Here is a 20,755-nt window from a genome sequence, read left to right as displayed (position 1 = left end):
TAGCACGTCGCAGATGTAACTTTCGTTTCTTCTCTGCAGTTAAAGTAATCTCTGTTGAATTTGTGCCTTTGCAGAGCAATGATGACTTGACTAATGCAGGATACTCTGCAGCCAATTCAAATTCAATTTTCGCCAACGCTAGTGTGAGTATGAGAGACTGGATGCGATGCTCAGTGTTTCTGTCTCATTGATGCTGTGAGCAGAGGCTTTACTTGCCTTTTGTATCATGATGACAATGATTACCTTGTCTTTTGTAACTGACATAGACAGGAAATCTATTGAGTTATGCTGACATTTTCTACTTTTAACTTAGTCAAGACAAGCTATATGAGATTCACTGTGCTATTTTCCTAACCTTTCAACTTTCCTTTTAAACTGACTCAGAAATGTTATACTCCGAGGAAGTAGCATTGCAAAGTTTGAACCTTTAATAAGTTATTCTTCATTGTAGTTACATGCTAAATATTTTCATCCCAAACAAGAACAATAATAACTAGAACTTATCTAGTATGGTTGCGGCACTGCCTGCTTAACATAATCAACTTCATTCATCTTCACGATAACTCCATGAAGTAGGTTCTGTTATTGTCCTTATCTACAGTATGAGGAAACTGTGCCCAGGGAGCTTAGTAAGCCCCCAAATCACACCGCCAGGGGGCGCAGAGCCAGGCCTACTTCTTACGCAGGCTACCGGGTTCCGAAGCCCTATCCTCAAGTTCAGGAACATCCACACAGAAGCCTGACCTGGAGGGAAGGGGTCCAGTCTGGAGAGATATCAAATCTCTACACTGAAGCCTATGATCCTTCAAGTCCTAAATGGTGTCAGCTGACCAAGACCACATTAGTCCCATTTCAGCTACTGATGGATTGGGGCCAGATGAACCAGTCTCAGCGTTTCTGTGTAGTTCTCCGCATCATCTACCCCCCAACCCCTATTAGCCTAGGGCTGAGGATCTCTACAGTTTTGCATGTTGGCCCACTCATTCTTAATTGATCTACTTTTAATTTTTTTCTTCACTTTAAAAAAAATTTTAATTGTATTTAATATATATATATCATAAAATTTGCCATCTTCATTTTAAGTGTATAGTTCAGTAGCGATTAAGTACATTTACAGTGAGTTCACCTTATTTTAAATAGCTGTTGATTCCATATTTTTTTGAACAAGAGAACAAATTCGCTTTTATTAACCTTTCAATACATTTACATTGAAATCCCTGCGGGTTAAAGCATCGCATGGATCCGGTGTCCAGTGGCCTTGGCGGGAAGGTTCCTTTGGAGCCTGGCCCGGCCGCGCCATTTTCCGCATGAGCATGAGCTCCTGTCCCAGGCCACTCTGGTTTTGTTGGGTTTGCCACCCAGAGGCACTGCGTTGTTCTCTGCCTTATACACATGACCACATCTTGTGTGTAGGTTTCATCTCCAGCGTAAACACCTTCAACTTTAAAAACTGTGTGCGCCCTGGCCTGGTGGCTCAGTTGATTGGACCGTTATTTCATACATCGAAAAGGTTGTGGATCAATTGCTAGGTTTCAGGTTCAGTCCCGGGGTCGGGAGGGTACCAAAGGCAACCAGTTGATATCTCCCTCTGTCTCTCAAAATCAATAAAATAACATAGCCTCACCCAGCCAGTGTGGCTCAGTGGTTGAGCATTGACCCATGAACCAAGAGGTACCTGGTTTGATTCCCAATAGGGGACATTCAGGAGGCAGTCAATTGATGTTTCTGTCTCATAGATGTTTCTATCTCTTTATCCCTCTCCCTTTCTCTCTCTCTAAAAATAATAAAAACATATTTTTAAAAATTAACCAATTAAGCCCTAACCGGTTTGGCCCATCGGCCTGCAGACTGAAGGGTCCCGGGTTCGATTCCGGTCAAAGGCATGTACCTTGGTTGCAGGCACATCCCCAGTAGAAGATGTGCAAGAGGCAGCTGATTGGTGTTTCTCTCTCATCCGTGTTTCTAACGCTCTATCCTTCTCCCTTCCTCTCTGCAAAAAAATCAATAAAATATATATTTTAAAAATTAACCAATTAACCTACACTATATCTTGAATTTAATTAAAAAAGTTCCACCACTTGCCTCTATAGATGCCGTGGAGTACAAATGGTTTAAAAAAAAAAAAAAAAGAGCAAAAGATGGTGGATCGACAAATCATTGTGTGTTTTTTCCTCTCTCTCTCTCATCTTCTCTCTTTCAGAAACCCCACTATCGCCAGCAAAAATGCCGTAGGCCCTGGCGGTGTTTCTCAGTGGTTAGTTAGAGCGTTGGCCCACGCACTGAAGTATTGTGGGTTTTATTCCCAGTCAAGGGCATGTAGCTGGGTTTCCAATTTGATCCCAGCCCGGTTGGAATGTGTGTGGGAGGCAAGCAATTAATGTGTCTCTCACATCCATGTTTCTCTCTCTGCACCCCCCCCCCTTTTCCTCCCTTCTACTCTCTCTCAAAAATAAATAAATAAATAAAATAAAATGTCCTCAGGTGAGGATTAACAAAACAAAACAAAATTTTAATATCATTGGACCACAGCCTTCCACACCCATTTGTCAGTGTAGAAGTCCTGTTCCCTGAAGGCCTCCACAGGCTCCAAGATGAGGGAGAGAGCCCCTGTCTTTTATAAGTTTGGCATGTCCCAGGAGACACTGCTGGACCGTGAGAATGCATCTTATTTATGAGTGACCTTGTTCAGTTCCCTTCATATGCCTATATTGTTGTCTCCAGTTGGGATATTCCTTAAGGACAGAAACAAACACATAAGAGGGTGTTTGATAAATACATGTTGATAGACTTGCTTTTGATTAGGATGCTGAAGCAGTTTGTAAAGCATTATAATAAGCTGACTTCTTCTCAGAAATCAAATGATCATTTACTCATTTTATGTAGGAAGCTAGTTTTTCCTGGACTGGTCTTGCCCAGGTGGGGAGGTTAGACGGGAGAGTTTTGAGAAGCCTTGAAAGATAGGGCTGAATCTGATACTTTCTGGATCTCTCATAGAACAACACTTTGAACTCCCAAAACTCACTCAGACGCCCACTGTGTGAAGGACTAGACATGGCCATCTCCTCGATACACACGCACCCAGCCTGAGTTGCGCTTAAGCCTGGGACTGGAAGCATTTCTGAAAATTGAAGTCTGTGCCAGTATCCCCCCCAAAAATGAAGCTAGCCCTGGCCTGGTAGCTCAGTTGATTGGAGTGTCATCCCAGTGCACCAAGGTTGTGGCTTCCATCCCTGGTCAGGGCACATACAAGAATCAAGCAATGAATGCATGGAAGGGTGAAACAACAGATCATTGTGTGTTTTTCTCTCTCTCATTCTCTAAATAACTTTTTTTAAATGAAGCTCAACTCCAGATAGTTGTTTATTTATCTGTTTTCTATAAACTGATTTACCAGAGCAATGAATGTGTATAATTGCAAAGAGTAATGTTCAGCATCATGAGTAAGGAAATGCAGTATGAGAATAAGGTGAGCGGTTTGGAGAGTGTGGTTCAAACTGCCATGTTATTTGTATTCAGAAGTGAGATTAATTTTTTTTATAAGAATCTCGTTCAAAGGTTCGATATGCCATGTAACATATTACTTTTTTGTTTTTTTAGAATGCTGATCCTAAGTCATCCCTCAAAGCTGTGAGCAACCAGCTTGGAGAAGGGCCCAGTGATGGACTGCCGCTTTCCAGTAGCCTTCAGTTTCTTGAAGATGAACTTGAGTCTTCTCCTCTTCCTGATCTCACGGAGGACCAACCTTTCGACATCCTTCAGAAATCCTTGCAGGAGGCCAATATCACCGAGCAGACGTTGGCAGAAGAGGCATATTTGGATGCCAGTATAAGTTCAAGCCAACAGTTTGCACAAGCTCAGCTTCATCCTTCTTCATCAGCATCCTTTACTCAGGCTTCTAACGTTTCTAATTACTCAGGTCAGACGCTGCAGCCTATCGGGGTGACTCACGTGCCTGTTGGAGCATCGTTTGCGAGCAATACAGTGGGCGTGCAACATGGCTTTATGCAACACGTGGGCATCAGCGTGCCCAGCCAGCATTTGTCCAACAGCAGTCAGCTGAGTGGTTCTGGTCAGATACAGTTAATTGGGTCATTTGGTAATCAGCCTTCCATGATGACTATTAACAATCTAGATGGATCGCAAATCATATTAAAGGGCAGCGGGCAGCAAGCCCCATCCAATGTGAGTGGAGGACTTCTGGTACATAGACAGACTCCCAATGGCAACTCCTTATTCGGGAACTCGAGTTCCAGTCCAGTAGCACAGCCCGTTACCGTTCCGTTTAACAGCACAAATTTTCAGACGTCTTTACCCGTGCATAACATCATCATTCAAAGGGGTCTTGCACCAAATTCAAATAAAGTTCCCATCAACATCCAGCCAAAGCCTCTCCAGATGGGCCAGCAGAATACGTACAATGTGAACAATCTGGGAATACAGCAGCATCACGTGCAGCAAGGGATCTCCTTCGCCTCCGCAGGCTCCCCCCAGGGCTCCGTCGTCGGTCCGCACATGTCTGTGAACATCGTAAACCAACAGAACACCAGGAAACCGGCCACCTCGCAGCCCGCGAGCAGCGCTGCGGGGAGCATCGTCATCCACTCTCCCATGGGCCAGGCTCACACCCCCCAAAGTCAGTTCCTCGTACCCACAAGCCTTTCCGTCAGCTCCAACTCGGTACATCACGTCCAGACCATAAATGGGCAACTTGTTCAGACTCAGTCTTCTCCGCTCATTTCTGGCCAAGCGGCCTCAGAGCATGTCATGTTGAGCAGAAACTCTTCCAACATGCTCAGGACCAACCAGCCGTACTCCGGACAGATGCTGAACAACCAGAACACCGTCCAGCTGGTGTCTGGGCAGACGTTCGCCGCCTCTGGAAGCCCCGTGATAGTCAATCACGCCTCCCCTCAGATTGTTGGTGGGCAGATGCCCTTGCAGCAGGCATCCCCAACGGTCTTACACCTGTCGCCTGGGCAGAGCAGCGTCTCCCAGGGCAGACCTGGCTTCCCCACCATGCCCTCCGTGACAAGCATGTCAGGACCCAGTCGGTTCCCCGTTAGCTCCTCCAGCACTGTCCATCCTAGTCTCGGGTCTGCGGTTCAGTCGGGTGCATCAGGATCAAACTTTACAGGAGACCAGCTGACCCAGCCAAACAGGACTCCAGTCCCGGTCAGCGTGTCTCATCGTCTTCCAGTTTCTTCTTCCAAACCTACCAGCACCTTCAGCACCGCGCCTGGCGCGGGAACACAGCAGCAGTTCTTCTGTCAGGTATGTCCCCGTTGTCAAGCGAGTGCTCGGGTGATTACGGAAGGGGAAGTGGAGTTTGTATTTTAGTAGAATATAATGTTCATCCTAATTTCCTGATCTATGACTTATTGCCTTGTTTCTCCTCAGTGAGAATTTTTTATCCAGCATAGCATTGTGGTTTTGAGTGAAGACTCTAGTCAGGTTCATGGATTTGAATTTAAGCTTTGTGACATGGAGCAGGTCTTACCTTAACTTACGTCTCTAGACTTAATTTTCCTCAGCAGCGAAGTGAACATAACGCTACTACCAGCCCATGGAGTTATTTGGAGGATTAAATGATAGAACCCACATGAAGCATTTAGTCCCTAGCAAATAGCAATTATTCAATAAGAAGCAAATTAATATATAGCAGGTCCTTGAATAACATCAATTTGTTCAACATTGTTCTGTTACAATGATGAGATGCTATAAGAACTTAACTATTGTTTACATCAGTTAGCCTGTGGAAAAACTGGTTTCATTATATGTCATTTCACTTAAAGTCAAAGAACTTACTGACAACTTTAAGTGAGGAATTACTATCTGTACTTGGTTGAATGTATTATGGGCATTTAAAATGAATTCTTATTTTAGACTAGAGGCCTGGTGCATGAAATTCATGCACGGAGCCAGGGTTGAGGGGTGGGGAGGAGATGTCCCTCAGCCCAGCCTGCACCCTCTCCAATCTGGGACCCCTCGAGGGATGGCCGACTGCCCTTTTAGACCCGATCCCAGTGGAATCGGGCCTAAACCGTCAGTCAGACATCCCTCTCACAATCCAGGACTGCTGGCTCCCAACTGCTCACCTGCCTGCCTTCCTGATTGCCCCTAACTGTTTATGCCTGCCAGCCTGATCGCCCCCTAACCACTCCCATTCCAGCCTGATTGATGTCTAACTGCTCCCATGCCAGCCTGTTTGCCCCCAACTTCCCTCCTGTGCCAGCCTGGTCACCCCTAACTGCCCTCCCCTGCAGGGTTGATTACCTCCAACTGCCCTCCCCTGCAAGCCTGGTGCCTCCCAACTGCCCTCCCCTGCTGCCCATCTTGTAGTGGCCATCTTGTGTCCACATAGGGGCAGGATCTTTGATGACATGGGGGCAGTTATTGTGTGTTGGAGTGATGGTCAATCTGCATATTACTCTTTTATTAGATAGGACAGAGGCCTGGTGCATGGGTGGGGGCCAGCTGATTTGCCATGAAGGGTTTCCCAGATCAGGGTGGGGGTCCCCTTGGGGTGTGGGGTGGACTGGGCAAGGGGCATGTGGTGGTTTGCAGGCCATCCATGCCCCCTGGCGACCCAAGCGGAGGCCCTGGTATCTGGAATTTATTTACCTTCTACAATTGAAACTTTGTAACCTGGAGCAGAGCCACGCCTCCTGCTAGCTCTGTGGCCAGCAGCCATTTCTGTTTGGATTTGAGTGGAGGCTAGGGCTGGCTAGACATGGGAAAACTTGGCTTCTTCCATTGCCTGGGAAACCCAAGCCTCCCTCCTGCTCTCTGTGGCTGTATCCATCTTGGTTGGGTTTATTTGCATATTCGCTCTGATTGGCTGGTGGGTGTGGGCGGTGGGCGTGACTTGATGGTTAATTTGCATATTACTCTTTTATTAGGTGGGATTATTTATTAACACATCATATAGCAGTGGTTCTCAACCTTTCTAATGCCACAACCCTTTTTAAAAATATATTTTTAATTGATTTTTTTACAGAGAGGAAGGGAGAGGGGTAGAGTTAGAAACATTGATGAGAGAGAAACATCAATCAGCTGCCTCCTGCATAACCCCCTGGGGATGTGCCCACAACCAAGGTACATGCCCTTGACCAAAATCGAACTTTCAATCTGCAGGCCAGTGCTCTATCCACTAAGCCAAACCGGTTTTGGCATGCTGTGACCCTTTAATACAGTTCCTCATGTTGTGGTGACCCCCAACCATAATTTGAGACCCACAGGTTGAGAACCGCTAGCAGGATCGCCAAAGACTATGGAAGACACGGATATTTACTTTACGAATCATTAATGGTAGCAAAATTACAGTTCACATGTAATTAGTAATTACATATATGTAATTACAGTTCATATGCCATTAGTTCATATGACTATGTGCTTGGTGGAGAAGTTGTAGTTGGCTCTTGGGTGCCAACTAGAAAGGCTCAGGGACCCAGTGTGATTCAGTGGTGAATAGCTGACTTGCACTGGGGGGATACATATAGAGGGAGAGATGGCAGGACACTGTCATTTGAACAATACCGGAGTCTGCTCTTACCATGCCATTGTGTAGAGGTAAATTACTGTAGGCCATCAGCTAAACCACATGAGGGTTATCTTCCTTCTTTCTTTACTTTTATCCTCCTTTCTTCCTTCCTTCCTTTCTTCCTTCCTTCCTTTGAGGGTTATGGTTCTAAAGAGTCTCATGTCCTCAGCTTTGATCCCTCACCCCCATCTGCTACCCTAACTTTTGGTTCACACTCATTCTGAGTGCATTCATTAGTTCCACTTACACACCTGCTTTCACCCCACAGTCTACCCTCTCAGTCCTACGTTTCCACTGCCTTATTCCTCCACAGTTAAAGGTATGCAAAAACTTCTCTGTACCACACACTTCGATATTGCTTTAACTGTATACCTTTGATTTAGTAATTCCACTCAGAATCCTAAGGAAGCAAAAATTATTTATGATAAGGATGTTCAGTGTCTTACTTTTGGTATCAAGTTGTGTGTGTATGTGTATGTGGTGTGTTTTAAAATAATGTCAGACTTATAGAAAAGTTGTAAGAATAGTAAAAATTACCACAATTTTTTAGAGCTAATTGCAGGCAAGATGTCCTTGACCCCTAAATACTTTGGACTTCAGTGTTTATTTTATAAAAACATATATTTCCCTACATAACCCTACTGAAGTTATCAAAATCAAGAAATCAGCTTTGAGGAAGAAAAAAAATCAGCTTTGTACAATATTATAATCTGATCTACAGACCTTATTCAGATTTAGTCAGTTTTCACAGTAATATCCCTTTTAGCAAAAAAGAAAAAAATTATTTTGTGTTGTTTTTATGGTCCAGGATCCAATTCAGGATTACTGTCTAGTTTTCTTGTCATATCTTGGTCTGGAATAGTTTCTCTATCTTTCTTTGGCGTTCCTGCCCTTTATGTTTTTGAAGAGTACCAACTAGTTATTTTATGGCGTGCCCCTGAATTGGGTTTCTCTGACATTCCCTCTGAGTGGATGGCAGGCATACAGTTTGGGAGGATTGCCACAGAAAGTGTGATCCTCACAGCGGGGCCTTGTCCCGTTACCGGTGTGCTACCTTTGAGCACTTGCTTAAGATGGTGTCTGATGAATCTCAATAAATCTCTCCTGGGAAGTACTGTAAAACGGGATAGCCAGTTGCTCATCAGATTTCCATACACTTGTTTAAGTTCCCGTTGATAATTCCTCATTGAATCCGTTATTACTGAATCAGCTATTGTTACGATGGTCACCAAATATAGATTTTCTGATTCCATCATTTATTCTGTATTAATTGTGGGCATTGTAATCTAAGAAAAAGCTTTTCCTTCTCCCCCTTTTACTTACCCATATATGTTTGTTTATATCAGTATGGACTCCTAGATTCTTACTTTATTCAATGGGTTATAAATTGTTATTTATTTTAATGCTCAGTTTATTTTATTTATTTAAAAATATTTTAATTGATTTTTAGAGAGAGAGAGGAAGAAGAGGGAAGGAGAGAGAGAGAAATATGGATGTTAGAGCAAAATATAGATCTACCAGCTGCCTCCTCTACCAGGGATTGGGCCCACAATCTGGGCATGTGTCATGACCAGGAATTGACCCCACAACCTTTCCGTGCACCAGATGACGCCCAACCAACTGAGCCACACTGGCCAGGGCTTGATGCTCAGTTTAATTCGATAGCCAGTGGGCATCCCTCCAAATTGGCTGCTGGTCTTTGTGACAAGTTTCCATCATGTTTTGAGCACGTTCGTTAGTTTCTGGCAGAACAAAATGTTCCTTGTTCATCTTTTACTGTGCCTGCCTCTGCCCTGGAATCAACCATTTCTTAAAGGAGCCAATTTCTTTTTTCTCTCCTTAATATATTTTTATTGATTTCAGAGAGGAAGAGAGAGGGAGAGAGAGAGAGAAGTATCAATGATGAGAGAAAATCATTGATTGGCTGCCTCTCACACACCCTTCCCCGCCACCCCCTTACCCCCCACACACACACACACTGGGGATCAAGCCCACAACCTGGGCATGTACCCTGACTGGGAATTGAACCCGACCTTCTGATTCACAGATCAACACTCAACCACTGAGCCACACCGGCTGGGCTAGTATCTAGTTTATCCTATGCTATTTTTGTACAGCTAAGCAGATACATATATATTTTCTTGGTTCCTCTCCTTTCTTACTCCAAATAGAGTACTATAGATACTTGGCAAAAAAAAATATTTTCTAAAATCCCAAATGTCTAATAATAGGAGTATGATTGGGTATGATGAAGAACTATGTAGCCATTTAAATGTTTTCAAAAAATAAAGATTTGGGGAGAGGCTTACAAAATAATTTTAAGTACACATTTAAGTATAAAATAATTAAAGTACGTGTTAAAATGTAAATTTTTTAGCCGAAACCGGTTTGGCTCAGTGGTAGAGCGTCGGTCTGCAGACTTGAAAGGTCCCAGGTTCGATTCTGGTCAAGGGCATGTACCTTGGTTGTGGGCACATCCCCGGTAGGGGGTGTGCAAGAGGCAGCTGGTCAATGTTTCTCTCTCATCAAAGTTTCCAGCTCTCTATCCCTCTCTCCTCTCTGTAAAAAAAAAAAAAAAAAAAAAAAAAAAAAAAAATCAATAAAATATATATTTTTTTCAATGTAAATTTTTTATTAAAAAATTTTGTTTTCACTTTTAGAAAAATGATGGGAGAGGCAATGTAGCAAATTAGAAAACAGAAACCTTTTGCTTACAAAACACCCAGACACTTGATGAGGAGGAAATGTTCTAGAACATTAGCAATTCACCGGGTGGTGGAATTATAGATTATTTTCTTTTTTTCTAGTTTTAAAAACACACCCCTCATAGGGCAAGTGATACTTGGACAGTATTTATCAAACCATTTTTGTGCATTAAAAAAAATAAGTAAAGCATGCAATTGGTAAAAATTAAAAACCGTTCCAAAATAGTGTGAAGTGAAATGCCCGTCTTCCTTCTCCAAGTTTCCCTCCCAGGGGCCAACACCGCTAGGCTCTCTGTGTTTTCCCAGAGAACACAGCACATACAGCACCGCTGAGGAGATTTTACATCAGTGTGCATCGATCCGGCTACGGTTTGTCACTGTAATTACTTACATGGCAGAGTCATTTCTTTTCCTTCCTCTAAACAAATTCCGCTTCAGAGGGGAAAGAAATAGCTCTGCCTCCCCAGAGTTCAGTTACCCAGAGGTAACGAGAAGCCTGCATTGGCAGCTCCAGAGTCACCTGTGATTTCTGTGCCAAGGAAGTGTCAGGCCCCGGGTTGGGTGCGTGATGTCAGGTTGCTTGTGTCGTATATTGTGAAAAAGGTGTATACTACAGTAAAAATCTTCCTCCTTCTCCTGTCCTCCAGCCACCCAGTCGCTTGTAGGCAACCCATGTCACCAGCTTCTTGTAGAGTAAATTGAGTCTCCAGCCCAGCTTTTGCATCATGAAAACTTCCAGTCCCAGAAAAGCTGGAAGAATACCGTGAGCCCATCCACTCACCGCATCCACCAGGGTTCAGGTTTTGCACCATTTGCTTGATCTGTGGGTGTCTGTGTCACTGTACACCCGGACACACATGCACATATACCTTCTTCTCTGAATCATTTTAAAGTAGTTGCAAATTTGAAAGTAAATCAGCCTCTCACCCATGAACCCTTAGCCCTAAATACTTCAGCAGGTATCCCCTAAGAACCAGGACCTTCTTCAGCACACCCAGGGTATCTATCACACCCCGGAAATGCAGCATTACTCTAATAAAAGTACAATGTGGGCCAATAATGTCCTTTATAATAATGCCTATAAAGCAGAGAGCACTGATTTCATTTACTGTCATGTCTCTTTAGCTGACAGCAGCCCAGGTCAATGATGGAGTAGATGGGCCCTCCGTATAGAGTTATCTGATTGTTTCCTTGGGACTAGCTTCAGGCTACATGGTTCTGGCATGACACAGTGTGGTTTGTCCCAGTGTCAGCGATTCGGAGTGTGAGCACGTGGTCAGGTGGCCTCCACCTGCTTTCTCCTCACGGTACTCAGTGCACCTGTCTCCTCGGTGAGGGAAGGACCACCGACTCCTGTTCCCAGCTCTCACCCAGCGATGTGAGACTCCTTCGATGATCCTCTCCCAAACAGTACATTAGTGGCTGCAAAATGGTTTTCTAATCATGTTATCCTCGCTATGGTTACTGGGTGAGGTATTTTCCCATAAAACAGAACTTTTTCTTTCCCTCCAGGTTTTTATTTGCTTTTGTTCTTAGTAACACAAGGGATTTTCCCCTCATCATTTAAAAACTTTCTATTATGGGGGATTTTAAACATGAATACAAGTAGACAAATAGTGTGATGAGCCCCACGCTCAGTCAGCTTCAGTGCTACCAGCTGCTCTAGTGCTGTTCATACCCCATCATGGCCCATGCCAATGTTATGCTGAACCTAACCCAGACCTGTAAGCTTATCTGTAACACTGTATATCTCTAAAAAAGACCATGTGTTCTTTTGCACTTACTGTGTTGTGCTCTAGTGCTTTCACTACTCTTTTTGATGTCTAAGTTGTGCCAAACGCGACCAGTGGGGCCTGAAAAGCCAGCTGCTGTGCTTCTGACATGGCCCCACCCACCGTGAGCACCTGGTGACACAGATGTGGACCTGTGACTGCTCTGCCTCAGGATTTCTCCAGGGAGCCCTCCGAACTTAAATCTCCTAACGCAGACAGTAATTTCCAGGAATTAAACTTTCTTGTAAATGGATTAATATGCGAAAGTCAGTGATTAAAGGAGGAGATTTACAAAGTAAACGAATTATTTTAAGTCCAAATCTCCTTGGATCACAGAAAGATTTAGTAGCTTTTAAATTCCTTGTGAGTGGTAACTGCCATGCTTTGGGTACTAATTGGTGGGAGTGATCACAGCTGAAGTCTGCAGCCCCGTGTGTCCCTCCCAACTCCCTTCCTCCCTGCTCAGCCCGCCCAGCCTGCTGGGGAACCAGTCTTCCCACACCGACTTCCAAATCCAGGTGTCTGCTTTCCCTCCCCTTCTCAACCTTTAATAAGTTTCCAAATCCTACAGGTTTTTCTTTGAATGTTTCATATCCAACCTTTCCAATAATAATGAAAGTCATGATCATATTATTTTGTGTGTAAACATAGGTTTTATCTCTTTATTCTTTGTTTGTAACAATTGCTTTTAGTTTTTTAAAGTTATCTGTATTGTTGAAAGTATTACAGATGTCCCCTTTTCCCCTCATTGACCCTCTCCACCCCTCCCCTTCATCCCACACCCATGCCTTCACTGCCCTATTGTCTGTGTCCATGGGTTATGCATATATGCATATAAATTCTTTGGTTAATCTCATGTTATAAACAACAGATAGTGTCAGGGCTACCCATATTTCTAATCCTTACCTTGGGGTTACAAGTAGCAGTGTTGTTCCCATTTCACAGTCAAGGAGCTGGAGGTTCAGAGCATGCTGGAAGGCAGGCTTTACCTGCTCACTGTCTAGACCAGCGATTTTCAACCTTTTTCATCTCATGCACACATAAACTAACTGCTACAATTCTGCAGCACACCAAAAAAATATAGTTTTTGCTATTCTGACAAAAAAATAGGTATAATTTTGACTCATTCACACTGACGGCTATTGTTGTGTTAGCTGTTGTCATTTTTTAAATTTGTTTGACAGCGCTTGTTGTGTGGGGAGCCAAGGGCGCCTTATGTGCCGAGCTAGCTCAGCCAGTTCAGTGCCCCTGAGTGGGGGTGATGAAGGATTGAGAAAAGATAGACAAGAGAAGGGAAGCTGGGATTCGGTGTCTTTGTTAAAAACGTGTCTTTATTTTATAGCCGATGCCACCAGGCAAAGTAAGGGCGTGGCCCATGTGTGTACAGCATTCTGGTGCCTGCTCAATTGCAGCGCCTGGTCAGGCTTTGCTTACTTGCAGCCGATAGCACTCAGGCATGTGGGGCCACGTGTTCGGACCGTAGGCTCACGCTCACAACTCCAGCTGTTGGCTATCATGGTGCTGGGGGCTCTGCCCTCCAGGCTGGGACTGGCACGTGGCCACGAGAGGACCGTGCCCTCTCATCACTCCGAGGCTTGATCCTGTCCAAACACTGTAGCCGCGCCCCACATTGTTGTTAGCTGTTGTCACTTTTTTTTTTTTTTTTTTTGACAATCTAAGGAGAAAGAGTCAGTTCCCCTTACTAAATAGATGTTTAGTGCGGCAGAGGCATACCAGTTGAAAATTGATGTACTGCTTTCCATTTATCTTCTTTTCTACATTCAAACCCTGAGCTAGACTTTAATAGCCCTGGCTGGTGTGGCTTAGTGGGTTGGGCATTGTCCTGTGCACCGAAAGGTTGCTGGTTTGATTCCCAGTCAGGGCACATGCCCGAGTTGCAGACTTGATCCCCGACAGGGGATGTATGGGAGGCAGCTGATCGATGTTCAGCTCTCACATCAATGTTTCTCTCTCTCTCCCTCTCCCTTCCTCTCTCTCTAATAATAATGATAATAATAATAATTTTAAAAATTAAAAGTAAAAGAGAGAGAAGGGACTGCAATATATTGGAAGAAACAAGAATTGGATTAGGAGTAGCACTCACTTGAAGGTCCTGCTTTGCCACTGACTGGCTTGTGGTCTAAGTTCTTACTTAATTCTCTGAGCCCTAGATTTCTGTCCTTGAAAATGAGGAACCCTAGCTGTGCAAGAGAATCACCCAGGGAGCTTTTTAAATACATGGTTCCCTGAGCCTCGCCGCCATAAATCCTGATTTAAACGGTCTGGAGAAAGGGCTGTAGGCGTCAGCATTTTTCAAAAGCTCCCAAGCGGTTCTCAAGTGCCACCGGGAGAGCTCCTGGGCTCCCGCGTCCCAGCCCATTCACAACCAGCCGGGCAGCTGTGACAATTGCCCGGTGATTAATCGGCCTGCAATCTCGTCGGAAGCCGGATTTCCACCACATTCATCTTCCTAAAGCACTGGTCTGGTGACCGAACCAAATCCTCGGGGAGCTTCCTGTGCCACAGGAGAGAGCACAGGCCTCTGCCCACCGGCAGGAGAGGCTCCGCAGTCGCCCAGACTCTCTGTGAGCCTCTGGCCTTTGCTGATGGCTGTTCATGGAATGTCCTTTCCCAAAGCCCCTGGAAATTACAGCTTTTCCCATCTTCCCTTGGTTTCTTCTCCGTACTTTGTTTGTCCTGCCCACCAGGTGCCTAATTGCTTGCTGTGCTAAGTGTGTCCTTCATTGACTCAGCCCTCCAACAGTCAGTCAGTGCCGGCCATGCCAGCCCCGGGCCAGCCCCGGGGACACTGACCTCCTGCTGGGCGGGAAGCAGACAGATAAGCCCCGGCCAGCCAGGGTTCGGCTCTGCTGGAAGTGTCCCGAGCGCCAGGCCCTGGAAAGGAGCCTGTAGAAGCGAGGTGCTTGGGAAAGGTTCCCTCGAGACTGGGTTTTGACTGAGTCCTCCTAAGGGAGAAGGGAGATGTATCCAGCCAGAGAGGGCCTGAGCAAAGGCTGTCCAGGTGGTGGGAACTGCAAGTGCCAGGCCTGGAGAGGAGCTGGTCCTGCCGAGGCGGAAGGAGAGCGTGTTCTGCAGAGGCGCCCACCATCCAGGACCCATGTGCCACCTAGAGGAGCCAGTGTCAGATCAGCACGAGGCCACGAAGACCTGGCCCAGCCTGGCGGCAGGGGAGGTGGTGAGGCGTGAGTGGGTACGAGAGGGCAGACAGAACTTCCACTTGCTTGGCTGTGGTGGAGGAAGAAGGACGGCACACGGCCTGACGGGGCACCAGGTTCACTGAGATAGAGCGATGCACGGTCTGAGCAGACTCGGGCGTTTAGGATGTGTTTGTCACCTCCAAGGTTCCTGTAAGACAACAGAGTTTTACGGTTAAAGGCTTTGTATACCAAAGCATCCAGCCAAGATAGGGGTCCATCGGCATGTAAGCTGTCCTCAGAGCAGTGAAGGTGGGTGGAACGATCAGGGAGAGTGCGGACGCAGAGAAGGCGCCGGGAAAGAACCCAAAGCCCCTCGGCCCCCGGGGACGGACCCAGAGAGAGGAGTCCCCAGTGAGACCAGACGGCTCCCGAGAGGAGGAGGAAAGCGAGCAGGGGGCGCACTTTGGAAGCTGAGGAAGGAGGGTGTTGCAGGGAGGATGAAAGAGGTCCACGGAGTGAAGTTTCTGAGAAGTAGGTGGAGGTGAGGAGAGTGACCTTGCTGACGGGTTTAGCAATAGGAGGCAGTAGTGACCTTGGGAGGCCTGTCATGGAGTGCTAGGAGAGCTCATTGCAGTAGACCGGAGAGAGCGGGAGGTGTGGTAATGAGCACAGACAACTTTCAGAAAATGAAGGTAACGGACAGAAGTAGCTACACGGATGTGTGGGGATTACAGGAATTATTTTTTAAGAAACGGGAAAGGCTTGAGTTTTCTTCATAGCCGATGGAGAAGGACATGAGTTCGAGAGCACTGGTGGGATTCTTTTTAGGAAAAGGGGATGCCTCTTCATTGTAACTAGAGAAGGGAAGGATGAAAGCCAGTGCTGGTAAGGTTGTATCTTTGAAAGTTGGAGTTCTCGCCTGGCTTACAGGTTTGAAAATAATGGAGTAGCATTCAGTGGAAAAATGAGTGAAGGAGCTAGCTAGGGGAAAGAAAGGATTGCTGGACAAGAAAGAGGGCCCAGGTAAGGTTGGACAACATAATTACAGGGCACTGATGGAATGCGTTCTGTGGGCCTGGGTGTTTTCTGGAGGATAAACTTATTTTATTTTTTAAAAAATCTTTATTATTGTAAGTATTACATATGACCCCTTCCCCCTCCCCCCATCAACCCCCTATTTTCCTTCCTCAGGCCCTCACCATCCCACTGCGTCCATGGGTTATACATATATGCATACAAGGTCTTTGGTTGATTACCTCCTACCTACCCACCCTGCCCTGCCTTCCCACTGAGATTCCACTCTCTGTTCCATGCTTCCATGTCTCTGGATCCACTCCGAATGAATCTCAGTTTACTTTGTACTTAGATTCCACATATGAGTGCCATCAGGTGATACTTGTCTTTCTCTGACTGATTTATTTCACTTAGCATGATACTCTCCAGGTCCCTCCAGGCTGTCTCAAAGGATAAGAGAGTCTTCTTTTTTATTTCTGCACAGTATTTCATGGTATAAATGTACCACAGCCTTTTTATTCACTCATCTACTGAGGGGCACTGGGCTGTTTCCAGATCTTAGCTATTGTAAATTGTGCTGCTATGAACATAGAGGTGCATACATTCTTTTTGATTGGTGTTTCTGGATTCTTAAGATGTATTTCTAGAAGTGGGATCACAGGGTCAAAAGGCAGTTGCATATTTAGTTTTTTGAGGAAACTCCGTACTGTTTTCCATAATGGCTGCACCATTGGCATTCCCACCAGCAGAGTACTAGGGTTCCCTTTTCTCCACATCCTTGCCAGCACTTGTCATTTGTTGATGGTAGCCATTCTGACAGGTGTGAGGTGATCCTTCATTGTCGTTTTAATTTGGATCTATCAGATGATCAGGGACTTTGAGCATTTTTTCATATGCCTCTTGGCCATCTGTATGTCCACTTTGGATAAGTGTTCATTTAGGTCCTTTACCCATTTTTTTTTATTGCATTGTTTGTTTTCCTTCTGTTAAGTTATGAGTTCCTTATATATTTTGGATATTAACCCTTAATCAGATATCATTGCCAAATATGTTCCTATTCCATAAACTCCCTTTTCTTTTTGTTGATGGTTTCTTTTACTGTGCATAAGTTATTTATTTATTGTGTTATTAATTGATTTTAGAAAAGAAGAGATAGAAACATCAATGATGAGAGAACCATTGATTGGCTGCCTCCCGCATGCCCTACAGTGGGGATCAAGCCCGTAACTGAGTATGTGCCTTTGAACAGAATAGAACCTGGAATCCTTCAGTCCTCAGGCCCACACTCTATCCACTGAGCCAAACCATCTAGGGCGGAAGCTTTTTATCTTTATACTAGAGGATCGAGGCACGAAAATTCATGCAAGAGTAGGCCTTCCTTCCTCCGGCTGCCGGCACCCGTTTCCCTCTGGTACCCAGGACCCAGGCTTCCCTTCTCCGGCTATTGGCAAGCACCCGGGACCCAGGCAGCATTCCTTCTCCAGCAGTTTGCAGGAACCCAGAACCCAGACTGCTTCCCTCCGCAGGCCGCCTACAGGCATCCGGGACCCGGGCTGGCTTTCCTCCGGCCCTGGCTTCATCAAGAAGGACTTCCGGTCTAATTAGCATATTACCCTTTTATTATTATAGACTAGAGACCCAGTGCATGAAATTCATGCATTGGTGGGGGCGGGGGAAAGACCTTCAGCCCAGACTGCATCCTCTCGCAGCCCGGGAGCCCTCAGGGGATGTCCAACTGATGGCTAAGGCCTGCGCCCAATAGGAACTTGGGCCTAAGCCATCAGTCAGACATCCTTAGCACTGCCATGGAGGCGGGAGAGGCTCCCACCACCGCTGCTGCACTAGCCAGCCATGAGCCCGGCTTCTGACTGAGCGGCACTCCCCCTATGGGAGTGCACTGACCACGAGGGGACAGCTCCTGCATTGAGCATCTGCCCCCTGGTGGTCAGTGCGTGTCATAGTGACTGGTCATTCTGCTGTTAGGTCGATTTGCATATTAGCCTTTTATTATATAAGATAGTCCCATTTGTTTATTTTGTTCTTAGTTTCCTTTGCCCTAGGACCATGGTCAGCAAACTGCTACTCGTGAGCCACATGCGGCTCTTTGGCCCCTTGAGTGTGGCTCTTCCACAAAATACCATGGCCTGGGTGAGTCTATTTTGAAGAATTGGCATTAAAAGAAGTTTAAGTTTAAAAAATTTGGCTCTCAAAAGAAATGTCAATCGTTGTACTGTTGATAGTTGGCTTTGTTGACTAATGAGTTTGCCGACCACTGACCTAAGACAGTGGTTGGCAAACTCATTAGACAACAGAGCAGCAAACCGTGGCTTGAGAGCCGCATGTGGCTCGTGAGCTGCAGTTTGCTGACTACTGCCCTAGGAGATGCATCCTAAACATAATGCTCCAAGACATATCTGAGATTTTGCTGCTTATAGTTTCTTCTTGGATTTTTATGGTTTCCTGACTTACATTTAAGTCTTGTATCCATTTTGAGTTTTTTTTTGTGTGTTTTTTTTTTGTATGGTGTATGTTGGTGGTCTAGTTTCATTTTTTTTGCATGTATCTGTCCAATTATTGAGGAGACTGTCTTGACTCCATTGTATGTTCTTGCCTCCTTTGTCTAATATTGAGTGTAATGGCTTGGGTTGATTTCTGGTGTCTCTGTTCTGTTCCATTGAGCTATATGTCTGTTCCTGTGTCAGTACAGGCTGTTCTGATTATAGTGGCTTTGTAGTATAACTTGATATTTGACATTGTGATTCCTCCAACTTTGTTCTTCTTTCTCTAGATTGCTGCAGCTATTCGGGATCTTTTTTGGTTCCAAATCAATTTTTGGAGTATTTGTTCTAGATCTGTGAAATATGCTGCTGTGTTTTAATAGGGATTGCATTGAATTTGTAGAATACCTTGGATAGTATGGACATTTTAATGATGTTGATTCTACCAATCTGTGAACACGGGATATTCTTTCACTTGTTTATATCTTCTATGGATGGTAAACTTTGAGAGGACAAAGACTGAGTTTGGTGTTCTTCAGCCGCCTTCTCTGTGGTTACCGCAGCACTGTATATGCAGTTGATACCTAGATGTCTCAGTCATGGTACTTTGGGTTGCAACTATCAGAAACTCACCCCCAAAAACCAATAAAATAGACCGTCAAACTACAGTGGGAAGGCTGGGAAGTGTTGGGGGCACGGTTAAGCAATCAACCAAAGGATGTGTGTGCATGCATATAAGCAAACACAACTAATGGACGCAAGATGTGAGGGGGGAGTGGTGAGGGCATGTGGGGGGGAAGGGGAGAGACCAGGGGAAGGTCAGAGGGGGGAGTGGTGAGGGCATGTTGGGGGGAAGGAGGAGACCAGGGGAAGGTCAGAGGGGGGAGTGGAGAGGGCATGTTGGGGGGAAGTGGAGGCCAGGGGAAAGTCAATGGGGGGGGAAATGAGACATATGTACTACTATTTGTAATACTTTAAACAATAAAATAAAAAAATAATAAAAGAAAAGAAAAAGAAACTCATCCTAACACATTTCACAGAATAAGAGAATGTCCAGAAAATACTAGGAGAATGCAGCTCCTTCTAAGGGTCGGAAACCAGTCTCATGTTGCTCCCTCGGCCTCCTTGAGATACTGTGGCCACTTCTCTGTCCTTCTCTGCCCTCTTTCACTCTTCAGCTGGACCAACATGGCCACCAGGCCAGCCTTACGTTATTACCCAGCCTGTAACAGAGACTACAAGTGCAGTGGTTTCAGAACTTAGCAATGCATTCAAGTCACTGGAGAGATTTAAACTTCTAAAAGTCTAAGCCCACATTGGACTTCTTTGTGATCAGAACCCAGAAACTTTCTTTCAGAAGCACCCCAGGTGATCTTGATACAATCAGACTATAAACTTGCACTAAAATTGCAAGTTTTTTATTTACCTCTCCTCCTTCCACCCCCTCTAAGTTCCCAGGAGAGAACCTGGGCCCTCGTGGCCAGAGGACGGGCTGTGGGTGACATGAGTAGGGGCCTCGCAGGGCTCTGCCGCTCTGAGCCAGGTGCCCCTCGCCCCGCTGGCCGGCTTGGCACTTGCAGATGGACAAAAAGGTGCTCCTCTCCTGGGTTTTAGCTCTTCGCCCTCCGGCAGGTAACTCCTCTCAGTGTGCCCTCTAACCCGCTGGCTCGCACACAGCTGTGACAATGGGACATTTCCCAGAGGAGGGTGTGGCTGGGCAGATCCCAAATGGTTTCTCTCTTCAGCAAAAGCCTCTTGTTGGATAAATATCCTCTTGCTAATTTGTTGTTTACTTGTTTTTAATTTTTACAAGAGTTTGAGTCAAACTGACCACATATACCAGGAGCAAGATCTCAGATGCTCCCAAAAAATGACAGTTCTGCAGCTTTTTTATGCATCTGAAATTAAGGGGGAATATAAGAAAGATTACATGAGGATGGGAAAAAGCAAGGCAGGGATTGGATTACAAGATCGTTAACAAGACTGTGCTCTCTTGAGGGTGGTTATGGCTTATATCAAATGTGTTAACCTAGATGCATAAAAACGAAAATAAAGACATAAAGCAAAG

General features: G+C 45.4%; 1 protein-coding gene across 7 annotated transcripts in view; it reads left to right on the top strand.

The window, feature by feature from the left end:
* Positions 1 to 20,755, top strand: part of BICRAL (BICRA like chromatin remodeling complex associated protein) — a 71,409-nt gene that overhangs the window by 35,327 nt on the left and 15,327 nt on the right. For 4 of the 7 annotated variants that reach the window (XM_036414341.2, XM_045572868.1, XM_036414342.2 and 1 more), the window contains 2 exons: positions 75 to 143; positions 3,598 to 5,271. In XM_036414341.2, the coding sequence (XP_036270234.1) occupies positions 75 to 143; positions 3,598 to 5,271 (1,743 nt within the window). Of the gene's footprint in view, positions 1 to 74; positions 144 to 3,326; positions 3,467 to 3,597; positions 5,272 to 20,755 lie in introns of those variants that run through there. The other 3 variants (XM_045572870.1, XM_045572871.1, XM_045572872.1) reach the window with 2 other exon arrangements.

Source organism: Pipistrellus kuhlii, unplaced genomic scaffold (assembly GCF_014108245.1).
Source record: "Pipistrellus kuhlii isolate mPipKuh1 unplaced genomic scaffold, mPipKuh1.p scaffold_m20_p_5, whole genome shotgun sequence".
Lineage (NCBI taxonomy): Eukaryota > Metazoa > Chordata > Mammalia > Chiroptera > Vespertilionidae > Pipistrellus > Pipistrellus kuhlii.
Note: the sequence above shows the minus strand (reverse complement) of the source record. Positions and strands in the feature narration are given on the sequence as shown.